The sequence below is a fragment of the Plodia interpunctella genome, chromosome 13 (assembly GCF_027563975.2).
Source record: "Plodia interpunctella isolate USDA-ARS_2022_Savannah chromosome 13, ilPloInte3.2, whole genome shotgun sequence".
Lineage (NCBI taxonomy): Eukaryota > Metazoa > Arthropoda > Insecta > Lepidoptera > Pyralidae > Plodia > Plodia interpunctella.
Genome location: NC_071306.1, coordinates 4,863,029 through 4,886,645, shown reverse-complemented (window position 1 = coordinate 4,886,645; position 23,617 = coordinate 4,863,029). Strand labels below are relative to the sequence as shown.

Here is a 23,617-nt window from a genome sequence, read left to right as displayed (position 1 = left end):
TGGTTCATAAATTGCAGATATCAATCGATTTATCTAGTTGTTTATGTTACAGATGGAGTGTTTCTATAACTTTATTTATTTACAACCGGTAGTAAATCTTAAACTACGAGATAAGTGGCGTAATCTTGGAGATTATTTATCAGTATAGTTAGCGGCGGGAGTAGATCAGCGCGGCAAGATGCGGGCGGCAATAAGGTGGCAGGGTGTGGTGTCGGTAAGTGGCGCATTGCATAATTTATTTATGTGTAGGCACGCTGCTCCTTGGTGGAACTTGTCGACGGTGCAGATGTCATGTGATAATTACTTACTACGCACTGATTTACTTTATCAGCTGTACTATACGGTCATAACACAGATTATGTTATGTATGTATTCTCACTCACATAGTAGGCTCACTTAGATCCGAGCCGGAAAAACTGGTAGCATTAGTTTCCGGCATTTCCAAATGGAGTTTGGTCGCTTTCGGATAAAAATGAAGCGGAAACCTGAACAAATGGGACTGTGATTGAATTAGCATTTTCTATAGCGACGTGTCGATCACACCATAATTATTAATTGGTAGCGTTTGCCTTCTTTCATTTCCAAACATAGGTCATTTGCCATTCATCACATGTCTGAAGATTTAATAGCAGTTCCATAGAATGAATAAATGTTTTAATTTAAATGAATTGCCGACAGGGCAGTACACAATGTGTCATCATTACAAAGAGCCATCAATGTCTATCTTACTTTGAATGTATGTAATATCTATCTTTGAATGTTTTTGTATAAACACGTGTTTCCAGTAAATTATTATAATTATATAAACGTAATTTAATATTTAAAAACGGTAGGTTAACTTAAACCCTTGGTCTCAACACTCCTTCTACTTCGAGTAATCTAATACTCTCGTCACAAATAAAACTTAATTATTAGGTAGTCCTAATAAAAAAATATAATTTATCTAATTATAATATTCGTAGTAAAACTCCATATACAATAAATAAGCAATGTCGAATAGACATATAACAATAGTGCTGTCCATATTACTGAGCGCTAAGTAGATAAAGCACAAAATTACATTGTAAAACTAGAAGTTACAAGCAACATACATATAATATCGTAAAGCACACTGTACAGTAACAACGTTTCATATTAGTGACATTGCCAAGACTTTAACATGCAGACTGCATAGTTGTTGCCTGCACAATACGTGAAGTAAATAATTACATTACAACCAACTTCAGAGTATACCAATTTCCCAACCTGGGATTGCGTGTTAGGAATTTGGTTGTTGTCATACATTCTCTGAATTGCAGGTTTACGTGATTTAACACTATACTGGAACTTATTACGAATTAGATCTTTAGATTTACTAGATTACTAGCGAACGACATAACCTAGAAGACATCGGCAGAAGTAAGTGCATTCACATTTGAAATGTAAATTCGGAGAGTACATTAATTTAGGAGCTGAGCATAAATATTATTGAATTTCGCTTTTACATTTACGAGTAAAGAGAACGGGCGAGTTAATTTGGAAACGCTGTCGAAATTTCAATTAAAACTCAATGAGACTTCATTTATCAATAAATCAATTAAAATTTAAAACGAGTATTTTCAAATAAGCATTTCATTGATTTCATGATTCCATTCACATGAATAATTTCCCTTATCGTTTTCTACGACATATTTCGACCCATTTTCATAAATAATGCAAAGCTTTGGATATGAGTTTGTGAGAATGTTTGCAACTCAACCAAGCTAGATTTACTGAAACCATTTCGCTGAATTTAATTTAGTAGGTACACACACAGATTTATATGTATACTTAATAAGTAAATTTTTACATGCTGGCCTTTTTTTGATTTTGCGTTCTTTTCCAATTTTAAAAGTTACTTTTAAAATATATTATAAGGCTTATACAAACTTGCACCCTCTATTTCACCCACTTAAGAGTAAATTTCCGCTCTGTATGATCCATAGGATAAAAGGTTTCCAGAATTATTGTAGACAAACAGTAAAAAAATAAAAGGATTAAATACTAAATATCGACATATTTCCAGTAACCTAAACCTTTTTAGAATTAAATATTGTATTATAGCGACTTAGACAATTTTTTTTGTTATTTTGAAGTTATAGAGACATATGTACTCCAATTATATTTATTTGTATGAATCATTTTGTTATGATTCATATTTTCGTGTCGAATGAGTTAGAAATTTTCAAATGACTATTTTAGAATATCTGAAAGAATAAAGGTTCCTTGCGGTTCCTACAGTTCTGTAAGTTACAGATAAGTGCAAGTGGCGCGCGAGTCTGAACAAACTGCAATATCGTCCGTGCTGGAGAATAAAAAACTATTTGGCGGTGTCAGATCGGTGGCGACTCGCCAACTTTCCACAATAAGGACCGCGTCTCAGAGTCAGTTTGTGTTTACAAGAACGTATAATTTTATGAGGTATACGAAACGTCTTCAAATTCACTTTTGCGAATAATAAATAACGTATAGAACCAATAACATAAAACATCAGTATAAATATTTACAACTGTTACAAAGAATTTGTATAATAGCGAACATTTAATGAATAAAGTTTATCGAAGAAATCGTCAAAACATTACAGGGTTCAATACAAGATAGAGATCAAATACGTTAATGGAAAGCTGAAATGTGTTAGAATGGATTTAACAACAAAAACTAATAAACGATTATGACGAACGAAACGAAACTAAGAAACGACGCCAAACACGTACACAAGGCAAGTGCTAAACTTTCTATTCGTTTTACGTTGATTGTTTAAGGGTTTTAAGGTCGTAATAATTCGTGAAAAGTAGGTTTAGTTACTGCAACATATCAATAAAATTACATAATATACAAAATCCAAATCAATCATCAAACATAAAACGACCACACGAGTACAAGATTAGCCGCGACATATGCACTAAATTCGTAAAAGGTAAAATTACCATACTAGCCGAACAAAACATGCAAAACGATATCCATTTGGACAAAACAGCGTTTACAAAGTAGAAGGTGAAAGTAAATATCAAACAGATGTGCCCTTATGTCGAACTGTTCGATATTGAAGTCGGCATAATTTATTCTTTCGACGTCGGAGTAAGATTTTCCGCTTTATTCGAGCAGCAGTACGAGCGGAGGGAGGCAAATTGGATGGGATTGCGATGTATCTTGGCTGGCGACGGTAAATTGTCGAAATGCACAGGGGAGCATAGAGGGTAAACTGCTTGCATTCCGCCCAGAGAGTTCTTTTGCATTGGAAGAAATATCAACACATGAAGAACTGAGATATTATAAGAACTTTGTGAAAACGGAACCATTCAACGAACGAGTAATATCCGGTTTTCGAAAGTATCATAAGGAAATATAGTAAGAACAAAATTTATTCCCCTACTTTAATTATTGACAATTAGATGTCGCCCGGGGCTTCGCTCCCTTTCAAATAGTGAAAAAAAATAAAAAAATTGAAATCGGTTCGGTAGTTTAGGAGATTAGCCGCCTCAAACATATAAACTCACAAATGCTTACCTTTAAATAGAAGATAGAAGACTATGTATATATATAATAGACAACACTCGTACAGTTCACAAATTTATATATAAACGTAAATGGCTGAATCGGTCCGATCAGTTAAATAATCATGATATTCAATTAAAATCCAAACGTTGGAAATCGTCGACCGACCGATAGCCGCAGCCGGCGGCGACGGCCTGTTAAATAAATAAAGTTTTCATGACTGCCAATACAGAGCTCGATCGCATGCCGCGCCGCATCGATAGATCTATAGACTTTTAATAGCTTTTCATCATGCCAGAAGTGTAATATGTTTTGCGAAATTCTTGACAATATTAATTTATTTCAATTATTTTATTCCTTTTTCAGAAGTAGTTATCGCTTCGTCGCAGAATGTCCCTTTCGCAAAGTGTTAGCGTTGTATAATTTCAATATAAAAATGACGAATAGGCTAGTTCACAATTTTTCTTTTGATGAGTATTCGAAGGCTGTTATATTAATAGAAACATCAGCGAAAAAAATACTGTGATAATGGTGTGAAAAATAAAATCACACATTTCTGGACTCGTCCAAACGCTCCTTAGTAAATGACACGAACAAGTGACGTCACAACTTGCTAATATGTTCGCAAAGAAATATATATTTGTTCGACAGCTGTATTAAATATTACGTTTATGGTGATGATTTCTTACAAAAAGTAGACGTTTTTATAATTTCATACTTTAAAAAAATACGACTTTCCTACCAACTTTAAATCTTCGTATAAATAAATGATCCAGCTGCAATGTCTATTAATTACATATTTTTTTACAATTGTTTGACCTTGTCAAATACTCTATTGTGAAGTCACACACGCGTGTTGGTTTAGCAAGTCGATGATGCCATGTGGCAGCAAGCCGCGTTGACAACTCGAGTGGGGCAGTTTGTGAATTATGCGAGAAAGCGCAGTCCGGAAGAGGCGATGGCTTACAGATTTAGCCTGACTGCATTTAGACATGTGAGATCACCCGACATATTGACTATCACTGTTGTAGTTACGGTAACTATGTATAAAGATAGCTTTTCGTTGTTCTTTCTTATGACACATTAATGGTAATTTTGTTTTCTTAATTTTTAGTTGTTTAATAAAACGTGTATTTATATATAAGTACGACTGTTTTTTTTCCAAATAAAATAAATAAATGAAATAAATCTTGCAAAAGTGTAAAAGATTATGTAAATTATGCAAGATTCTAGCTAGACTCACATGAGAGTTGACATTGTTGGGTGGGTGATTCCGGGCAGGGTCTGCGGCCAACGCAGCCAGCGGGAGCCGTGGCTTTGTTGAAAGCGCGTTGGTGCGAGGTGAGGAAGCACATTTTACGGCAGCCTGAAAAAAAAACTTTTATCAATACCCCTTATAAATGCTACATTTGGTTTTAAACAATTTCTATCATACTTTAACCGTAACGTTTCCGTTTTTCAGTTATTTCGTTAGTTATTTGTGAAATAAAATTAAAAGACTAACAGAAACTTTGTTGTATTTGGTACGTTGCAATAGAGCAGTAAAATTATTAAGGTTTCATCAACTGTTTAATTTAATCATGCTTGCTAGTTTGCATGTTATAGAGCGGTAAAGGACTTATAAACCATGATGTCTAGCCGGCTGGAGTACACAAGTTTATGTATATAAAATACCTAAGGAAAAGTTCTACAAGTAATTCCAGGCTTTGCGAGGGCTCTGGCACGAGCCATTCGAGTATACTAGCGGCGTAGAATAGATAAAAAAACGCATTGTTCTGTATCTCAGTAGGCTAAACAGAGAGGATTTAAACTTTTATTTTATAGCTAACTCAAGAAACCCCATCCTAACCCTAACTAGTAATACTAATAAATGCGAAACTATGTTTGTTACTTCTTACGCACTGTCTACTCAGCCAATTTTCTTGAAATTTTGCATACCTGTTGTTTGAAGTACGGAGAAGGGCATCGGGTAGGACTTTTCATCCCAGAACAATAATATTTCCATGGGAAATTTACGCAAGCAAAGCCGCGGACAAAAGTTAGTTATCTATGTGTTACAGTTAAGTCTTGCTACTTAAATAATAATTGTACTAGCTAGCAAATTTATACTAGCAATGTGGCAATGCGAAACTGAATTTTTCTACGGATCCTTTCGGATCCGGACTGTGTTGCATTCAATATTGACACTATGAGAGCAGTAACGCGATATGCACAGAGTTAATACCGTAACGTAATTAATTCTTCCACTCTGGAGTTTCATTTAAATGTCTAACTGGTTCGTGCTGCACATAACAATGAAGGATACTACGTGACAGCAGCGCGTATTGTATAATTAAGCGTGTCATAGACTGATTTGAAGAGGACCAAGACTCTAAAATGTAAGTCAAATATTTAACATGTACTTTATATAGCATATCCGCTCGAATGATTCGATTCCTTCAATAACCTGCAATATTTGACCGATTAAAAATTCTGAGTATCGTTTGTTTACAAATCTGGTGTCAATATTTGCAAAAATAAAATTTCACAGATCATCAAATAAATCAGATATGACTATTTGCGTTTATAATATAGGTGTATCTATAGAAGTAGCAATTAAGCACTCAGTTAAAAATCGTGTTTGTAAGGGCGACGGAGCACGCGACCACTTTAATTTAAACAAGGGGTCCCGTTCCACTGACACATTTTCGAATGAATACACAAAAAAATGTCCACTGCTCATCACAGGTCGTGAGGGGCGCAGGGGCTTGAAAGGGATGAGAAGGGGAGTCATTACCATAACCATTATGCGATACCTACTCCCCGCCACCGACACGACAACAGAACTAAACGACAGATGCGGCCGCTTGTAAGATCGCATCATAAAAACTGATTACGGCAGCTTTGGTTAATTTTTACGTTTGTTAATAGCATCTAGCTTGAAAGGCAAATAAATACCTGGCTCTACTTTAGAGTAAAGACACGGATTTTTATTTAAACTTTTATTTTTGTACTTTTAGTTTCAATGCATTCTAGTTTAAGTTATAATGTATGTATGCTTAATTTTTATTATTATTTACTGTAGTGATGCCTGGGGCTCCGAAGGAGGTAGGTAAAATGTATTCCATGCTATTTCTACCATCATCGAAATACGTCTATAAACATTTTGTGTGATTGAGTACTCAAGTAACTCGCACAAAAGATAGTCACACACACCACACACATTGAAACATTCCAATTTAATAATAAGTAAGATTATCTAACTCGGATAATAATATTATGTAGCATAATCTAAGAGTCAACTAACATCTGCTCCTGACAGACAAGAAAATGTAAAATGTACGCGGCTAAAACCCTTCTCCAAAAACGTGAGGAAGTCTTATTTCACATTTGTCGTAGCGGAACACAGGTATCATTGGGCTTGTGCTACTTACTAAATATGTCCCAAAAAAAATGGAAACAGACATAGGTACATATTGCGCCGACCCCAGATAATGATGATATGTAATATCTGAGTTACATATCATCATTATCTGTCATCATAGTTTAAAAAATCTAAAGTATTACAGACTAGAAGTTGCTCCCGTGGGAATTTGAGATAAAATATAGCCTATAACAATCTTGGATAATGAACCTTTCTAAAGGTGAAAGAATTTTTGAAATCGGTACGTTTGTTTCGGAGATTACCCGCCTCAAACATACAAATGCTTACCTCTTTATAATAATAGTATAGGTAGGTAGATGTACTTTACGTTACACCTGGTGATAATTTACTTATAAATAGTTGGTCGTAGTGAAGAAGAAAAGAAATAAATTTAATGTTTAGAAAATATAAAAAAAGACAAGGCAAGACATTTATAAGCTTTTGAATACACACAATACAGCCGCGGTTACTGCATTGGGTTTTTAACAAAACGAGTAAATTAGCACGTTGACACTATAAACGTCACATTGCGATGTTTACAAGTCGCCGTCAAGTAATTAGCATCGGTCAATAACATAGTGGCCAGTGAGCCAATAATTGTCACCCGATGGCCGCAAGTGGCTGGCCACGGTCGCGCGCGTCCTACTACTGCCGACAACGCTCATTTACCCTAATTGTTTTACCAACAATCAATTAATCATTAGATCGACAGCAGAACACTGATATTACCATGATGAAAAGTAATAGTGTAACGCCACGCATTATGACCTCTTTAGTCATATCGCGTGCGCGCTGGCATGATTTTTATTTCTTTCAGTCTAAATTCAAAATTTTAAATTATTGTTCCACTTGATATTTTGAAATCACATTTTGACTCATTCATTAACATAACGATATCGGCACGTACCACAGTACGGTGTAATAATTATATATATATATATATATATATATATATATATATATATATATATATATATATATATATATATATATATATATATATATATATATATATAATAAAATATCTTAAATTATTTATAGACCATTGAAAGGTAAGTGTTTTAATAGGTTTCGGAAAAGTGTTCTAAATTCTACAGTGATTTAGTGCTATAGTTTATATTTTTTTATTGTTCACAGGTCTGTATTTTACTTATTAATTATACTATTATACAACTGTTCTGTCTGTCTGAAACTACCGATTTCAAAAATTCTTTCAAAAATAGAAAGGTACATTATTCAAGATTGCTAAGGCTATATTTTATCACAAAAATCCCAAGGGAGCAAAGCCCCGGGGCGCAGCTAGTAATTCATAAAAATAGAAATAGAATTAATTTCTTATTTTCAATATTATTTTGATAAATGAATTAAATAATTCGTTATCTTCAATTTAAATTCCAAGTTGGTAAGGTATCATCGATGCGCAAGGAAATTGCATTCTGTTTTTAATCTGGGAGCCGCTAGCGAGCGACACAGGCGTAAACTTCAATTTGCCTCAGCTGTTTAATTAGCAGCGACACGGCAGGTCATTAATTAAGCCATCAGACAAGCCACGAGTTAGCGAGCCGGGATTATAACTGAACTACTTGCTTAATGAAAGATTATGTTGCTGTATTATTTCCACCAATTCATGCTGGTTATAGCGATTAATATGCTTCACGAGTAATCTGCCAGTGTTTAAAGCAGGTAAATATCTTCTCTTGCTAGGGTAATAAAATGCGTCTCGAAAGTTGTTCTAATCGATAAACTTGAACGGATTTATCCAAGAAACATTCTTATCGATTCTTCGATCACATTAGCTTGCATAGGATAAGTGGTTTTGTGTTTTAGTTTTATTTTTGTATTTCATCGGAAATAACTTTGGGACGACATATACGGTAAATTAGTGTAAATGTGCTGTTATGTCGTCTTGACGACCACGTACTGTGTAGTGCATTTATATTACTTATTCACAAACAATTATTTTCGAGAAGCTTAAAACTTATAAACTTTTAATACATAGTTAAGTCTCTAATCTAACATCGTTTATATGTATTGTATATACAATCAAATAGCGCTAGTAAAAAACAAATTTCAATAAAGCATTGGCAACACACGCTGCAGTAATTGATTTATGAATATCAAATAAAGTAAAGCAAATAAAATCCATTGAATATTCTAAAAGCTCTGCTCACAATTTAATTGAGGGGGGAAATAGTTGAGCGTGAAAACAAATATGAGGGAGGTAATCGAAATGTTTGTAAAGTGGTGTCGCGGAACTCGTCGCGTGTCAGGGACCGATTACCTGTCTCGCCGGCCACGCCACCCCCGCTTGGGAATAAGAATATTTCACTGATATAGCCGGCAGCCAGCGGTCGGACATGCTGACATGACAGGATCAGCTATCATTCCTTTTCGTGTCGTGTTTGTTACACTTATGTCAACAAGGAACATTTGTGATTTAGAAAGCTGAACTATATTTTCGCCTTACGAAAAATCGATAAACAAATAAGAAAGATTTAAATGTTCATAACTTTTAACAAATGTAAAAACTTGAAGAAAAATGGAAGTGGAATTTCCACGATAGCGGAGCGGAGCAGCCACGAATCGCAGCGAATAGAATAAGAAGAGAAATACAAACACCGTATGATTCAAAACATTCAAATAGTTCCGACCATTAGACCACGTAACTTTTATAGAGGTGTATAATGTACCCTAAAGGAAATTATAAATAGTCCTTATTACATTTGTCTTCACACATTAGTCTCTACGTATTTCATTTTTGAAATTTAACTTAAATGCATTCATCAATATAAATATATAGTGTTTTACTGTTTTTTATAGTCTTCCGAAATTAAACTGAGGTTTGGCCGGACTACGCTCCGTAGAGGAGCGATCTATTTTGTAAATCATCGTGCAGGTTTATGCACTAGTTTAAATAAATAACGCCATTGGCGGCTACACGCGTTTCATCTACTATTGTAATAACTTCCTACTAGAGAAGTGAACGCTATTCGACACCGAACACAAGAGATGTCAACGTCTTAACTCAAGTGAGATTTGTCAACAATGTGATTGAGTCACTTTACAATACAAATACTTACGTGAATATATGGTACATAGTACACAGTTTAGACTGTACATCAAATAATAACTAGTAAATTAATAAAATTTCCATTTAAATGTTAAGACATAGTTGTCTTAACATTTATAAATTAGTAGGTACTAACCTACTCAGATCTTTGCGATAAGAAAAGGACCAATGCACTTCAATCGCCATTAGTTACGCGTAAAAACGTTTAACCCGATAAGAAGTGAGAATAGTAGAACCTGAAGCGAGAGGCGGTCTACCTACCGCAACATATTCTCACTGGCACTTGGGAACACTCATCGAGTTTGATCACGATGGCCGGGCGCCGAGTGGGAGCCGCGGTCGATGGTGGCAGATCGCCGAGATATGCCGCGAGCGCTTCAGACCCAGAACCGCCCAACACCGGTCAGGACATAATACCCTGACGTTTGCGAACCTATCCAACATTTTTGCCACTCGACTTGGTTCACTTTGCACATCTTAAAAAGATCCTGCCTGAGGGCGCAAGTACTTAATAATCAAGAAATTAGAATATGGACAAGACAGCTTTTTAAAAGGCCCAATTCCTTGATATTATGAAGCGTCTCACCGCTTCATTTAAATTTTGGCTGTTTAAGATCTTTAAAAAATTATCCTTGCCTTTGTAATAAAATGTTAGAAAGTGCAAAACTACCCCGCAAATGTTTACCTAAAACTCTTTGGTATTAAATTCCGTTAAGCTTATAAAAGAATAGTTAAATTACCAATAAGATCAGCAGCATTTGTAAATGATGAACACTCCAAAATATTTTGTATTCAAACAGCTGTCAGTGAATTGCGAAATTCATAAACCACAATATTATTTAAAAGCGATAACCATTTGGCTCGAGAGATTTGTAATAATTTTCACCCCATTCGAGAAACCGAATACATTGCGGGAAATTCTATGATAAGTAACTTTACCGATTTGGTTGTTCTCGGATAACTTCAAATTATTTTTCTCCAATATTAGTTGTAATGTTATTTTTGGGTACCGTAGAAACATTTTTTTTTTATTGAACCAGAATATAGCATGTGAGTAAGGCTACCTAATGCTTGAGTGAAGGGTAAGGGATTATGTATTTGATCTCCATAAAATATATAACATTTAACTGACTGACTTCCATTCAAGCAGTGGGTTGCACATGCCTTACTTTGTTATTTCATGATTTAGTGTCATAGAATTCGGTACAGATTTTTTTAAAAAGAAAAAATATTTCCCAATTTTTAGTGTAGGTAATGTGTAGGTACAAATAGAAACCATCATCATCTGAATAGATATACATATAATACACAAAAATCGCAATCAATATTTCATTTCTTGTATTTAGCATTCTTTCAAATTAACAAAAAATATTAAATACGATCCAAAAAAAAACGGGGAAATTATTAAACATACATAAAATATATATTCGGATTGTAATTATATACATACATGTATATACTTACAATCGGAAAAAGAACTTCCTCCTTTTTTGGAAGTAGGTTAAAAATGAGACTGGCACATAAGGGCACACACTCAAGTCAATTACTAAAGGCACACATGATCATTCACATTTACAGTTCGTATAAATTGACAACTACTAAACTGCCTACCGCCGTCTATTAATCACGTGATTTTTTTTAGCATTTTTAACCCCAATACCTCTTGGTGTAGTGGTGAGATTTAAGACTAAAAAATAAATCATGTTTATTTTTAATACTACTACTAAAAATAATCCTTTTTAAAAAATATTATCTTACGAAAACATAAAACGTACGTGATATCTTATACCTGGTGATATTTAGTGATTTTTGCAGAAGTGTATCCAACATGATTCTTCAAAGTATACACAGAAGAATCGGCTATATGCTTTGTAAAACAATTCAAATAAATTATTTTCGACGTAGATAAAAAATTTGCCAAATTCTTAGAGCTTTCAGGTCATTAAACCTTCTTCTTCGTATGAAAATAAATTACTTGGTATTTTAAGAAAATCGTCACCTATTCAGTTAATGCCAGAGTTCCATCTTATGACCGTGCAGGATATTTTCTGCAATTTGCAACCCAACTACAACTTCAGATTGGCCAAACAACCTGTAATGACTCTTAACAGTGCTCTTACACCTACTCCGGTCAGTCAGACTAATTAGGTAAACTTTTTATGCTTTTAACAAATCGAACCTGAACTTTTACTTACAAATGGATGGATTATATAAATTTTTAATTTCGTAAACTTCTCGATCTTGATGTAACCGAAATTGACACCAAGATGCGCTGTGCAACTAAACTCAACGTACGACACGTGCTGGTAGTCAATACACAAAACTTCGCGTTTTTAAAAACTCTTCTGCCATAACATTAAACATCATATATACTGTGAGTGTTGAAAATATAAGTGGCGTAACAAAATTCGACGAAGAAGCCAGAGTAAGTGGTAATAAAAGCGAAACGAAGCGGTTTAAAGTTTGCCAGGTAAGTATTTATGTCATAGCTTGCTAACATTGTCCTCCTGGGAACGGTACTAGGGGATGGGTCATAGGGGTGTCTAGAGCCGAGACTCGGTCGGTGCTCCGAGCCTTCGCGGACTGTCTTGCAATCGGAGAATGTAGATTCTGTAGTAACTCATAAGAAAAATAAGACTGAGTTTTTATTGCAATTTTTTAATGTAGAGGTACTAATCACTACAAAACGTGACAGTATAACATACATACGTGAATGTGATGATATGATGGTGACTTAGGTTTAGACCTATTTGTAGAATATTAACCACTAGTGGTTGCTCGTGGCTTCGCTCTCATTGTTGACGGAGACAGTTATTTTCTGGGAAAACTACTGGGCCAATTTTGATTAAATTTGGCACAGAGATAGATTAATCCTTCAGGAGTAATATTGTTTAGCTACTTAATTTATTATGGTTTTACCCGAATGAAGGCAGGACCGCTAGTCCACAAAACTCTTTCAATTTGATGCATAGTTCCGTAGCAAACTAACTGAATGTCGCACAGACAAAAGCAGGAGAGTGATTATGTAAGGGTACCGTTTTTCCCTTTGTACTTAAGGGAAAAACCGGAACCATAAAAATCCAAATACTTGGGTTTTCAGTTTCTTGGATGTTTCCGTAAATAATTGGGATAGGAAGCGCCACAAAACCACGTATAAAAAAAAATTAAACAAAGTACATGGATTGGTTTGCATCGCAGCCCTGCAAAAGCCATATGATATCTACAATATTTCACGCTTGCTAACTTCATTATAAATGCCACATCTAATTTTTCTGGTGCTTTTTAGGTAGGAGGGAGGTTATCAAACTTTTAAAATTACTTTTGGGTAGCTTTCGGTACATACTTTATTCTTCATTTCTAATAAACGAAGTTACGTAATCGTTTCATTTGTTATCATTACAGTATGATTTTCGTCAAAAATAAAACTCAATGACCGATTTAAATTACGATATAATAATAATAATGTGATGTAAGGATATTTATTTTTGAGTACATTATTGACACATGTACCATATATACTTTATTTATATTAGATTCGACTATCTACAAAGACACCACTACATATTCTATTAAATTTTTCTTGTAATTGGAAGGATGAAATAGGTATCTGGAACTGTTTAAAAATTATGCGATTATTATGAAGTGTCGACGCGAGCATTAAGTGCCGGACCGTGAGAAAATCTTTGAACGCCGTAAATAAATTACATGGTTACTTCCCACTGGCCGAAAAACATTTGATGACAGGCTCACGCTCAAATGCATATGACATTTTCTAATATGCAGGGTTGGCAAAAATCAAGATTTATTGAAAAATAATGATATTATAAAGCATAACTTCTTAATTAATCACCATTTTGTAGTTTAATTTTATTGAACAGTTTATTCATATACAAATCGTAGTGATGTAAATTGTCAATTTAACCGAGTTATTTCTTATTAAAACTAACATTGTTATATTAGTTTATAATTTATGTTTAACATTTCAGGTTAACTTAAGCCATACTGTTAACCTGCTTTGCTGATAGGCTTCATCAAAATGGTATCAACAATCAATAAAGATTTATTCAGTCACTTTAACTGAGGCTTGCTAAAGGAAGAGAAAAACATATTTTTCAAAGTGATTAATATTGATTTCAATAATATAAGCTTTTTTACATAGAAATATGCATTTTTTAATATTTGCAAATGAATATTGAGCCACTTTTGTAGCAATATTGCATATTTTAGTTACACTTTCATCAATAGTGCATAGATATTCAAACAGCAATTTAAATAAAAACGATTGTTTCTAGCCTAAAATTCCTATTATTTACTACTTATTGTTCAATAAGTTGTCCAGTAGTTTTTGAGTTTATTCATCATATTGTTTATGCATATTTCACCCTTGCATATGTTTCAAGGTTGGCAGGAAGAAATTACATTAGCGATAAGTTTGCCTTTGCACTCATTATGTTTGAATATCTTGTTGTAACTTATAACTCCTTTGGAGTTTATCTATCTATCTATGTCATGTTTAATTAACAACTTCCAGCATTATCTGAACAGCATGAGACATAAGGAATGTGTCACTTGCTTTAGCCATAAATTATTGTCATAGAAACATATTATATATATATATTACACAAGTTAAAGAATCATTACAACCAGGCCATCATTGCAACTTTGTCTTGTTTTATTGTAAGTTTTTGTTAAAATCTTGGTGACAAAAATAAATTTTATCCCAATCGTAACTAAAATTATAAATGCAAAAGTAAGTTTGTTACCTCTTCACACATGATCTAATTTGGAATTTGGAACATGGGTAGAAAATAACCAGGAATAACATATAGGGTACTTTTAATTCCCACGGGAGCGAAGCCCCGGGGCGCAGCTAGTTTTAAAAAGTTTTAAAAGTGAATGAATTTTGTGCTCTCAGGATTTAAATATACATAAAAAAAAATAAACCCATAAAAGATAAATTTAAATATTTTCTCATGAGTAGCTTTTGTTTTTTTATGGCATAAGATACAGAATGCCACATATGTAGACATAAGGAAATAAACATCTATACATGCATAAGTAAAACTAAAAGTATTAAAAATAGCTGTTCCCTGTAATTCAGCGCAGTGTTTATCATACAAAAGTCCTTTACTGGTTTTTGGGGATAGAAATTGGAGAACTTGGGTCCTTAAGTATAAGTTATCAAATTTCAACAAAATCAGTTCAGCTGTTCAAATGTAACAGATATTCACATTTATAATATTACATATGGATTGGCCAAGTTGGTGTATTTTCAACACAAACTCATTATAAATAGAAATATTAAAACAAGGAGCCATTGTAAGCAGAAATTGCATAAGCATTGCAAACTGCATGTGGTGAATTAAATAGGAGCAAAGGAACCTGTTCAGGCCTATAACATACGCGCGCGCCGCTTCAACGAGCCACAAACGGCAAGCCTGTCGCCATAATTTAAAACGATAGCGCAAAATGTAGTTTTATTGTACATTACGAGACTTCAACATACACAACATATTGCTATTCGAGGACGGCGCGATAAATGAGCACAAACGAGCGAAAGCCACTTAGACCAAATTTACACTTTGTGGGAGACCGCGACTCCGGCCGGCGAGAGCGCTGGCCCCGCTTAGTGGCGCCCGACGTCAGCTGCTCAATATATAGGTAGGTAGGTACTTATACCAATGACTTAACAACCTATAAAACTTACGTTTTAGAAATGCCTTTTACGGACTGATTCTGCTAATTTGCATTACATTATATTGATAGCACGTAGGTGTACTGATCATTAGAAACTTGGTAACTTTAGCATAGCACAGGGATAATTTTAGGTCAATGCACTTTGGAGGCAATGTCCAAAGCCAACACAAGGCAGTTTTACGACATTTTTAGTTACATTTAGCAACAGGAGTAACTTTTTTAGGTCATATTTTCAGGCAATCCATAGGAAATTTTACACGATTACTTAATTATATTGGAATGTTGTGTGGCATAAAATACGTACACATAAAAAACTGCAATCAATAATCATCAGAATAGGATAAATTATAATTGTTAATGCATTTGACATCGGAACTAATGAACCTAAACTTACTGAACGTGTATACAAACTACATTTAAAAATAATCTTCACTAAAATATGAATGTAAACAAATAAGTAGGCAAGTACCTACCTACTTATTGTGTAGGTATTAGCTATCAAAGACCATAAAGTGCTTTGAAATACGTAATTTATGCATGCACACCATTGTTTTTAGATGTATACCCATTTATATGTAGGTACTAACCTCAAGATCTTCGTAGGTGCGAAATGCCATTATGGCGAAACCATCGATGATGTCCTCCTCTCCGAGTGGCTCCCGCGACTTCTTCCGCCTGGCCGGAGGACGAGGCGGCTTTTCTCTCGCCGGAGACTCGTCCTCCCCGCTGTCCCCATCCTTAACTTTAATCTCTCGCTGTGCTTGCATGCGCTGTGCCCGCTCCCTTCGTCTATTTCTCTGATTGCGCTGCTTCACTTCGTTTTCCATCGTTCGCACATTATTCAAATCACCCGACCACCGTGCTTCACTACACTAAAGTCCGCACTACACTTTTATCACACATGGTTATCCGTTGCTTTTATGCCGTGATATTCGACAAAATACAAATCTTACACTGAGAAAAAGACACTTGCCGTTTCCAATGGCGGACCGTACACCGTTGCCGCATTGCAAGTAAAATGGCCGCGTAGCACTTGACGGGCTGGCTTTTTTCACATTCACGTAAACGGAGACATGATTACACTTAAACTAACACGTAATGCTATAAGATTCAACAAGAACTAAGATAATAAAACGTAAAATTAACTTTATACATTATTCTCTGTGTTCAGAATCAGTCAATAGTCAATACAATGAAAGGTGTTTCACGACGCCAACGCTGCGTTGCGGTCGCGATGGTGAACTAACGCAGTGATGCCAACCAAAGCAAACGAACATTCCGCGATATCGGGCGTCATTGGCAATGTGGCGCTTCCTTGCTCTCTTTCTTACAAATATGTATGTCCCTTTCTAAATCAGAAATGATCAAATTGGTAAAGAATATACAGGTTATTATTTACATGCAAAAAATTAATTAATGTGCACAACAAAAAATATTTCTGCTGTAGTAACAATTTTTATATTTTTTAATTTTGTTTCGCACACTACAGAACAAAGAAGAATGTTGCCCGTATTAAATTTTATATTATTTTATTTTTTATGTTGGTATTTGTTATCAGTGCATTGCATTCTTTTCTGTTTTGTCTCTGCTGCTAGCACGCGACTGTTGGTTGCTGGCTGATGGATAATACGAAACCAAAAAAAACAGGTTGCTGGCTGACAGATTTTTGTCAAGTCTGTACGGTCGGAGTAATTATTTCGCCTATTGATTTGAGTAGAAGCAAGCAAACATTGCTCCAGCAAATTGGTAGTCGAAGATCAATCAAAGTACACTTTTACACCTCAAATATAAAATTTTCATAGCTACGAACTAGGTACTTGTTTGCATTATACTTATAAATCTTCTAGTAATGATTTCTGAAGATTTTGTTAAATTATGGTAACAAATACAGATATTTATGTATGTGCTTTACATGTAACTAAATACATATACCTACTTATTAATTTTAACGGGACTTAAATAAAAAAAACTTTATTTCAGATATTAACTCACCACAATGTTTATCCATACTTCCATACTTCCATACTTCCATACTAATATAAAGAGAAAAAAAATGTATTTTTGTTTGTAATGAATAAACACAAAACTACTGGGCAAACTTCAGGAGTAGGTAACTTATGCTACTTTTTTCGGGGCGGGCCGCTGACGTTTCATACGACGCGACGTTGCAGTTGCCGAGGTCGCAACCAAGCAAAATCGCTGTGGGTGGTTCCTCCAATGTCGTCTTTCTACGACATTTTCACACCTCATGCACATTTATTATAAATTAGAGGAGATACGTATGTAGCTGAGATCCATGAATTATTAATGCCATCAGTATCTGAATTTAAAGTCAGTTGAGTGCGTATTATCTACAAGGCAGCTTGTGTTGTTACGAACTCATTATACCTACACGTTATCCATCAGCTGAAGGCCTTATCAATTTGTGATTTAAAGGTGATGATAATACATGTGTTTGTAGTACGATTTTATCGAAAATGTTGACAAATGAAGTGCGTGCGTTATCTATAAGCATAATATAATTTATTCTACTGTGTGACGTAATAAACTGTACCTATGAAATAATATCAACGCGTGACATAATTCATGTTCTACCAGTCTACGGTTGAAATTATTTTTTAAATGATAAAATCGAACCATAAGTTCGCCTAATTTTGCGATATTTTGGATATTATTAATGAATAATCAAAAAATAAATACCTAAATTACGTAATTTCATCGCATTATTTCATTTTTTGTAACGAAGATAAAAATTGTGAATAATGGGAATTCCTACGGTGCCTCCGTAGCATCCATCCGCCCTGGGATTCTGTATTACATAGGGTTATCATCACAGAATTTAGAGTCATCATAAGCAGCGCTAAACAAAAATAAACAAGTCGATCTGCTTCTTTGTAAGCAATACAAAAAACATTTTATGATTGCATTGTTTGTTATTGTTACCTAACAGATAAAGCACTCCACAATATAACAGAACCTATTTTACAAGGTATTGTGCATTTTTCTTTCACTTTATTGATGCTGGTTGGCTTCACCAACTTTACCTCCCGTAATATTAAAGTTGATTTACAAAAGAGCGTGTGAATTGGATCGAAAATAAAAATTGAATTATAAAACTACAGCACTTGACATGTCATAATTTAAGCGTCGAATGCTCTGATACGGATCGTGACTCATAAATTAACACGTTTATTTTAATAAGTTAACCGAATAGGATTAAATTAATTGTGAGGTGTAATTAAAATGAAAATTATGTAATTTACATTTTGTAGTAAAATAATTCAATAGTCTAATGATATAAAAGGGAGATTGCTTTACGCTGGCTTGTTTCTTTATTGCTTGGCTGATTGCATGTGTAAAATAGAATATCCATGGTATAAGTATCTATTTAAAATTTAAATTATGAACCTGTAAAAAATGAAACGTAATTCGTTTGTAAATTAATTAATAAACGTAATTTGTTTTGTGGTTTGTATTACAGTCAATATAGTAACTTTCGAAGCTGAATTTTAATACAAATATATAAATTATAAAATAGGTACCAGCTGTTTCTGCAATGAAGTCTGTGTCTCTGTTGCGTGGCATCACGGCCGTGGCCATCGCTGGCGTGCTGGTGTCCACGTATGCACTGTATGTGGAGATGGCAGTGGAGGCCCGTCCTGGGTACAAGGCGCTATGCGACATTGCTGAGCGCGCCAGCTGCTCCAGGGTGCTCACGTCCGAGTAAGTTGATGAAACTGTTGCTAATTAAAATGAGTTGTTTTCACAAGATTTGCTAAGGGTATTTTCCTCATATACTATGTACGCTAATATTTCTTGTTTAGTATAGGTGTCTGCAACTAGTGTGTAAGGTAAAAAAGCACCCGGCATAAAAAATCTGCTTGCCCCCACTAGCACAGAACCCAGCTACGCCCATGGCTATGGTTTCAAAGAAGACGAAGCTAACTAAATAAACTACCTCGAATAAAATATTATACAAATCACAGCGAAAACCACAACAAACGTTGCTGGAGAATATAGGCAGAGAATTAAACATGATTTGAAAAGCGCAGGTCGCGGAACAAATCACTACATTACATAGCATAAAACAAAGTTGCTTACCACTGTCTATCTGTATGAGTTATAATACATAGTTTAATTAGTAACTTATATTTTTAAAAGTACGCAACAGATTTTGATGCGGTTTTTTAAAATATATAGAGTGATTCAAGAAGGTTCAGGTGTAAAATTTGTTATTTGGTTTTACTTGAGCGAAGCCGGGCCGGGCAGCTAGTAAGAAATAAATCCTTAATTCAAAACGTAAGTAGATATGTAGAGTAGATTATCATATGCGACGGTATCTATGACAGAATAACTTAAGATAGAAAACTTTCACATTTTTTTATAATATGCAAGTATATATTTTTTCTAATTCAAGAGACAAATACTAGAAATAGTAATCTTATCATGTATTTCTTGCTTCTGAAAGACTATATTCAAAACATATTTTTACAGGTATTCAAAGGGCTTTGGATTTATGCCAAAAGAGTCATCACTGGAAGTACCGAATTGTATATTCGGAATATTATTTTATTGCATTATGATATTTTTGGGTAAGTGAAAAAAGCGATAAAAACGATAAATTCATTATAAACTGTGAAGGTACAATTCCGGACTAATTATAAAATATACATTTAAATAACGTTAAGCAAATAGTTACACAAATTTATGAACTATATCGCACCACCTTACTATCTGTGTTTGTGATATGGTTGACAGCTAGCGGCTAGGGAATGATATTTAGCTAGTCCATACTTTGTACATTTTATTATGTAATTGCGTATAAGAATGTCAATTCAGTAAATTATTATATTTGTCGAGCAAATTAGCTCGATTTTAAGCAATTTAGTGTGTTGGTTAGCGGTAATCGTCAGGATATGCGTAGAACTAAACGAATGACGATTTCAGACGATAACTGGGAGTTACCCACAGATAATAAACGCTAATTTGTGACGTTCTACAAGAGAGGTTTATATGATGGAATTGACCAATTTTCCCTGTAATCGTGTGTGTAAAATTGTATACATACATACGTTTAAATGAAAAAGTATATCTGCTACTAGCGTGTTCTATTTAGTCTGTTTACTTGTACACTGTTTGACGTTATTTTTGGTTGTATATACAGTACCACGCAACGATGGTATCTACTAAAAATATTATTTAATTTATATATATCTGTCTGTAGTCCGCGGCTCCACTCGCGGCAAAAAGTAGCCTAAATCACTCTCCAACTATCTCCAAAAAAAATCACCATATTTCAGTACTTCGTTTATCATGAAAGTAGGACAAACAAACACACATTCACATTTAATACTTACTTGTAAGTTATACAAAGTTTTATGTAATGAAGTTTTTCATTCAGCTAGGTGGGTACTTAGTGGTTTTGTTGCTTCGTATATGCGCTGCGTCGCGACATCGTGTCGAGATCGTGACTTCACCGCGAGAAAAATATTGCAAAACAGCGCGGAGCTGCTTAGTCCCCGCTTATTTGGAAGTTCACGAGCGGTGTAACGGTTATCGTAATAGGATTACACTTGTACTCTCGGGAAGTGTGAAGTGGTTGATAATATTTGCAAATCTCATTTACATGTACTGTTTGAGGGAGATTATTTTGTGTACTTTAGATATTTTATTTGCTTTATTGATGTAGTTTACCTGCAAAACAATGATGTGTGTATTAGGCTTTTTAAAAGGGTTAGACGTAATTTTTTTAAAAATTTTGAGGTACGTAAAATGAACGAAAAAAAAACGTACGTACGTACGTACGTAAAAAAAACGTACGACAAAATGAAAAAATAACGTCTGATCTAAGAACAATGACTGGATATATCTAGAATAGATTTTGTATCGATTTAGGAGCACATCCGTGTACGTATCGTGCACATCGAGTTTATCTTGAAATATCTTCGTTTCCCAGTACTGCTAATTTGAAACAACGTTTATTACTCTGATAATTCCGCAAAACTTCTATTCAACTATTATATATTTCCGATGATTATAGTGCGATAATGAAATAAGCCGTGTTGTTATCTGGATTGTTGGCTGACAGAATCCATCAAAATATTTGCTTTCTTAATTAATTCGGAAATTTTCATCATTTCTGTCTTTTATTATTCCGGCGGATTTGCTTGTCGTGCGGTCTAAATGAAAGTTCATTTAACCCTTCGATCCTGGACATTATAAAAACAATTGAACACAATAGGATCGCGTCAGATCGGGCCATTAATTTCGAGCCATTAAGTTTCCCACTGCTGGGAAAAGGTGTAAAGAGTTCTGGTATAAAGTATGTGCCTATTAGAGCGCGGCCCCATTGCTTAGTCGTGTGGTCGTGCTCCGTTGTTTTGACGGTCGTCGACGTACGTAGCATAGAAATTGGATGGAGTTTCGACGCATTTCAACCCACGTTAATGTAAAACAACGGAGCTCAATGGAGCGGCAGCGTAGCAATGGGGCCTGGCTCTTTATTAGTAAATAAATAAGTAAAATAATTAATTAAATATGTGTTTATTTCAGCGACGTTTGATCACAAATTCGCTGTGCGGCTGCAGTTCTTCTTGGCATTAACGTCGGTCACATCCAGTGTATACCTGGCGTATCTTCTTGTCTTTGTTTTACACGATTTTTGTATAGTTTGTGTTTCAACATATTTTATTAATGCAGCCTTAGTTGCATTAGTCTATAAAAAGACTAAATTAGTAACTGCGAAAAATAAATAAAAATGTTCATGAACGTTCAGCGCCATCTAGTGTTCATACCTGGGAACACTGCACAGAGCCATCTGTAAACAGGATTTCTAACTTTTATTATCGTCATCTATTGACACAAATTGTAAATACAATTACAGCCATCTATTGTTGAGTAGCTGCACTAAAATTAAATATAGTTTTTTAATAAGTTGTATAGATGGCGCTTTTCGAAGAAAAATTTTAGTAATTTTTTTCATGAAGTTGTTACGAGAAAACCAGTAGTTGTTAAAATAAAAGCAAAATTGTTTTGCTATATACACAGGGTATTTTTTATTGACTACAAATTTTCACAATATTCTCAGGGTACACGGAATACGTACAATAATTTCAAAATTTTCCATTTCCAAAGAATTGTCTGCTGTTTGCCCAAATTGTATTTTTGATATAGATATCTTTTGCAAGCTCAATATCATCAGTTTCTGTTCACAAAATTCTATGAGCTGAAAAAATATCCTGTATAATGAAAGTATGCTACCAATTTTATTTTGATAAAATCGATTTATAATAAATACTAAAAAATGTATTGTTTCACGGTCCATTTGTTGGGCAGGCATTTCCTTCGCGAGCGTTTATTGCGTACCAAGTAGGTAGGTAATTTATGAACGTGATGACCATATCTACCTTGTACCAGTGCGTCTCCACGTCCAAACGACACTAATGTCCTGACTGTCGATGGCACGATGCGATTGTGGAATGACATGGCGATTGTATTCGAAGACAAACTATATTTCTTGGTTAGATACAATGGATTTACCCCGGGAATTGTCAATAAATTGGTCAAAAACCCAACCACATGGGATATAATAACCAGCCTTGCGCTGTGTTATTTATTTCGGCAAATCAACAGTTTAAAAAAAATAATATTGTAAACATTTTTGTAAGCGATATATAAAGGAGAAGGACGCACGAGAGACTAGACTGTCGACTCACCTGTCGACCGTCAACTTGACAGTGTGGGAGCTCGTCATAAATACCACCAACGCGAATCTCACCGCATGTTCGCATTTAATTGTCTTTGGTAAGTTATTCCAATACAACATTATCTCACAAAGATCACGTCTTCTATGTCACGTCGTATCACGGAAATTCTATTGTTGACTACCTATCAGTTGCCAAGGTGTCCCTTGGTCGCCCCCTCATACGACATTC

The 23,617-nt window shown here is 34.6% G+C and overlaps 2 protein-coding genes and 1 long non-coding RNA gene across 14 annotated transcripts in view; 1 reads left to right on the top strand and 2 right to left on the bottom strand.

Moving 5' to 3' along the window:
- The window catches only part of LOC128674533 (fibrosin-1-like protein), a 55,697-nt gene extending 38,767 nt beyond the window's left edge, over positions 1-16,930 (bottom strand). For 4 of the 5 annotated variants that reach the window (XM_053753117.1, XM_053753120.1, XM_053753121.2 and 1 more), the window contains exons 1-2: positions 16,271-16,930; positions 4,757-4,879 (exon numbers count right to left, since the gene is read on the bottom strand). In XM_053753117.1, the coding sequence (XP_053609092.1) occupies positions 4,757-4,879; positions 16,271-16,510 (363 nt within the window). In that variant the 5' untranslated portion in view covers positions 16,511-16,930. The remainder of the gene's footprint in view (positions 1-4,756; positions 4,880-16,270) is intronic. The other variant, XM_053753118.1, reaches the window with a different exon arrangement.
- Positions 139-22,989, top strand: Vkor (Vitamin-K epoxide reductase). Of its 8 annotated transcripts, none has more exons than XM_053753123.1 (5): positions 17,341-17,496; positions 17,664-17,789; positions 19,222-19,406; positions 20,178-20,275; positions 22,236-22,989. In XM_053753123.1, exons 2-5 carry the CDS (start codon positions 17,754-17,756, stop codon positions 22,436-22,438), a joined length of 522 nt encoding a protein of 173 aa, XP_053609098.1. In that variant the 5' UTR covers positions 17,341-17,496; positions 17,664-17,753; the 3' UTR covers positions 22,439-22,989. The 8 variants fall into 8 exon arrangements, with proteins under 8 accessions (XP_053609101.1, XP_053609106.1, XP_053609104.1 ...); XM_053753125.1 differs by having other exon boundaries at positions 17,341-17,582; XM_064436303.1 differs by having other exon boundaries at positions 17,343-17,582; positions 17,664-17,793.
- LOC128674537 (uncharacterized) lies at positions 22,378-23,422 on the bottom strand. Its single transcript, XR_008405169.1, has 3 exons — positions 23,090-23,422; positions 22,789-22,908; positions 22,378-22,500 (listed from the first exon to the last, which is right to left on the bottom strand). It is a non-coding gene; the product is annotated as an uncharacterized LOC128674537 (long non-coding RNA).
- Positions 23,423-23,617: the final 195 nt, after the last annotated feature.

Coding starts and splice junctions, on each gene's coding strand:
- Vkor (XM_053753126.1), top strand. CDS start 179: ATGCGGGCGGCAATAAGGTGGCAGGGTGTGGTGTCG. Junction 215..19,221: donor GGTGGCAGGGTGTGGTGTCG/GTAAGTGGCGCA, acceptor ATTATAAAATAG/GTACCAGCTGTTTCTGCAAT. Junction 19,407..20,177: donor TCCAGGGTGCTCACGTCCGA/GTAAGTTGATGA, acceptor ATATTTTTACAG/GTATTCAAAGGGCTTTGGAT.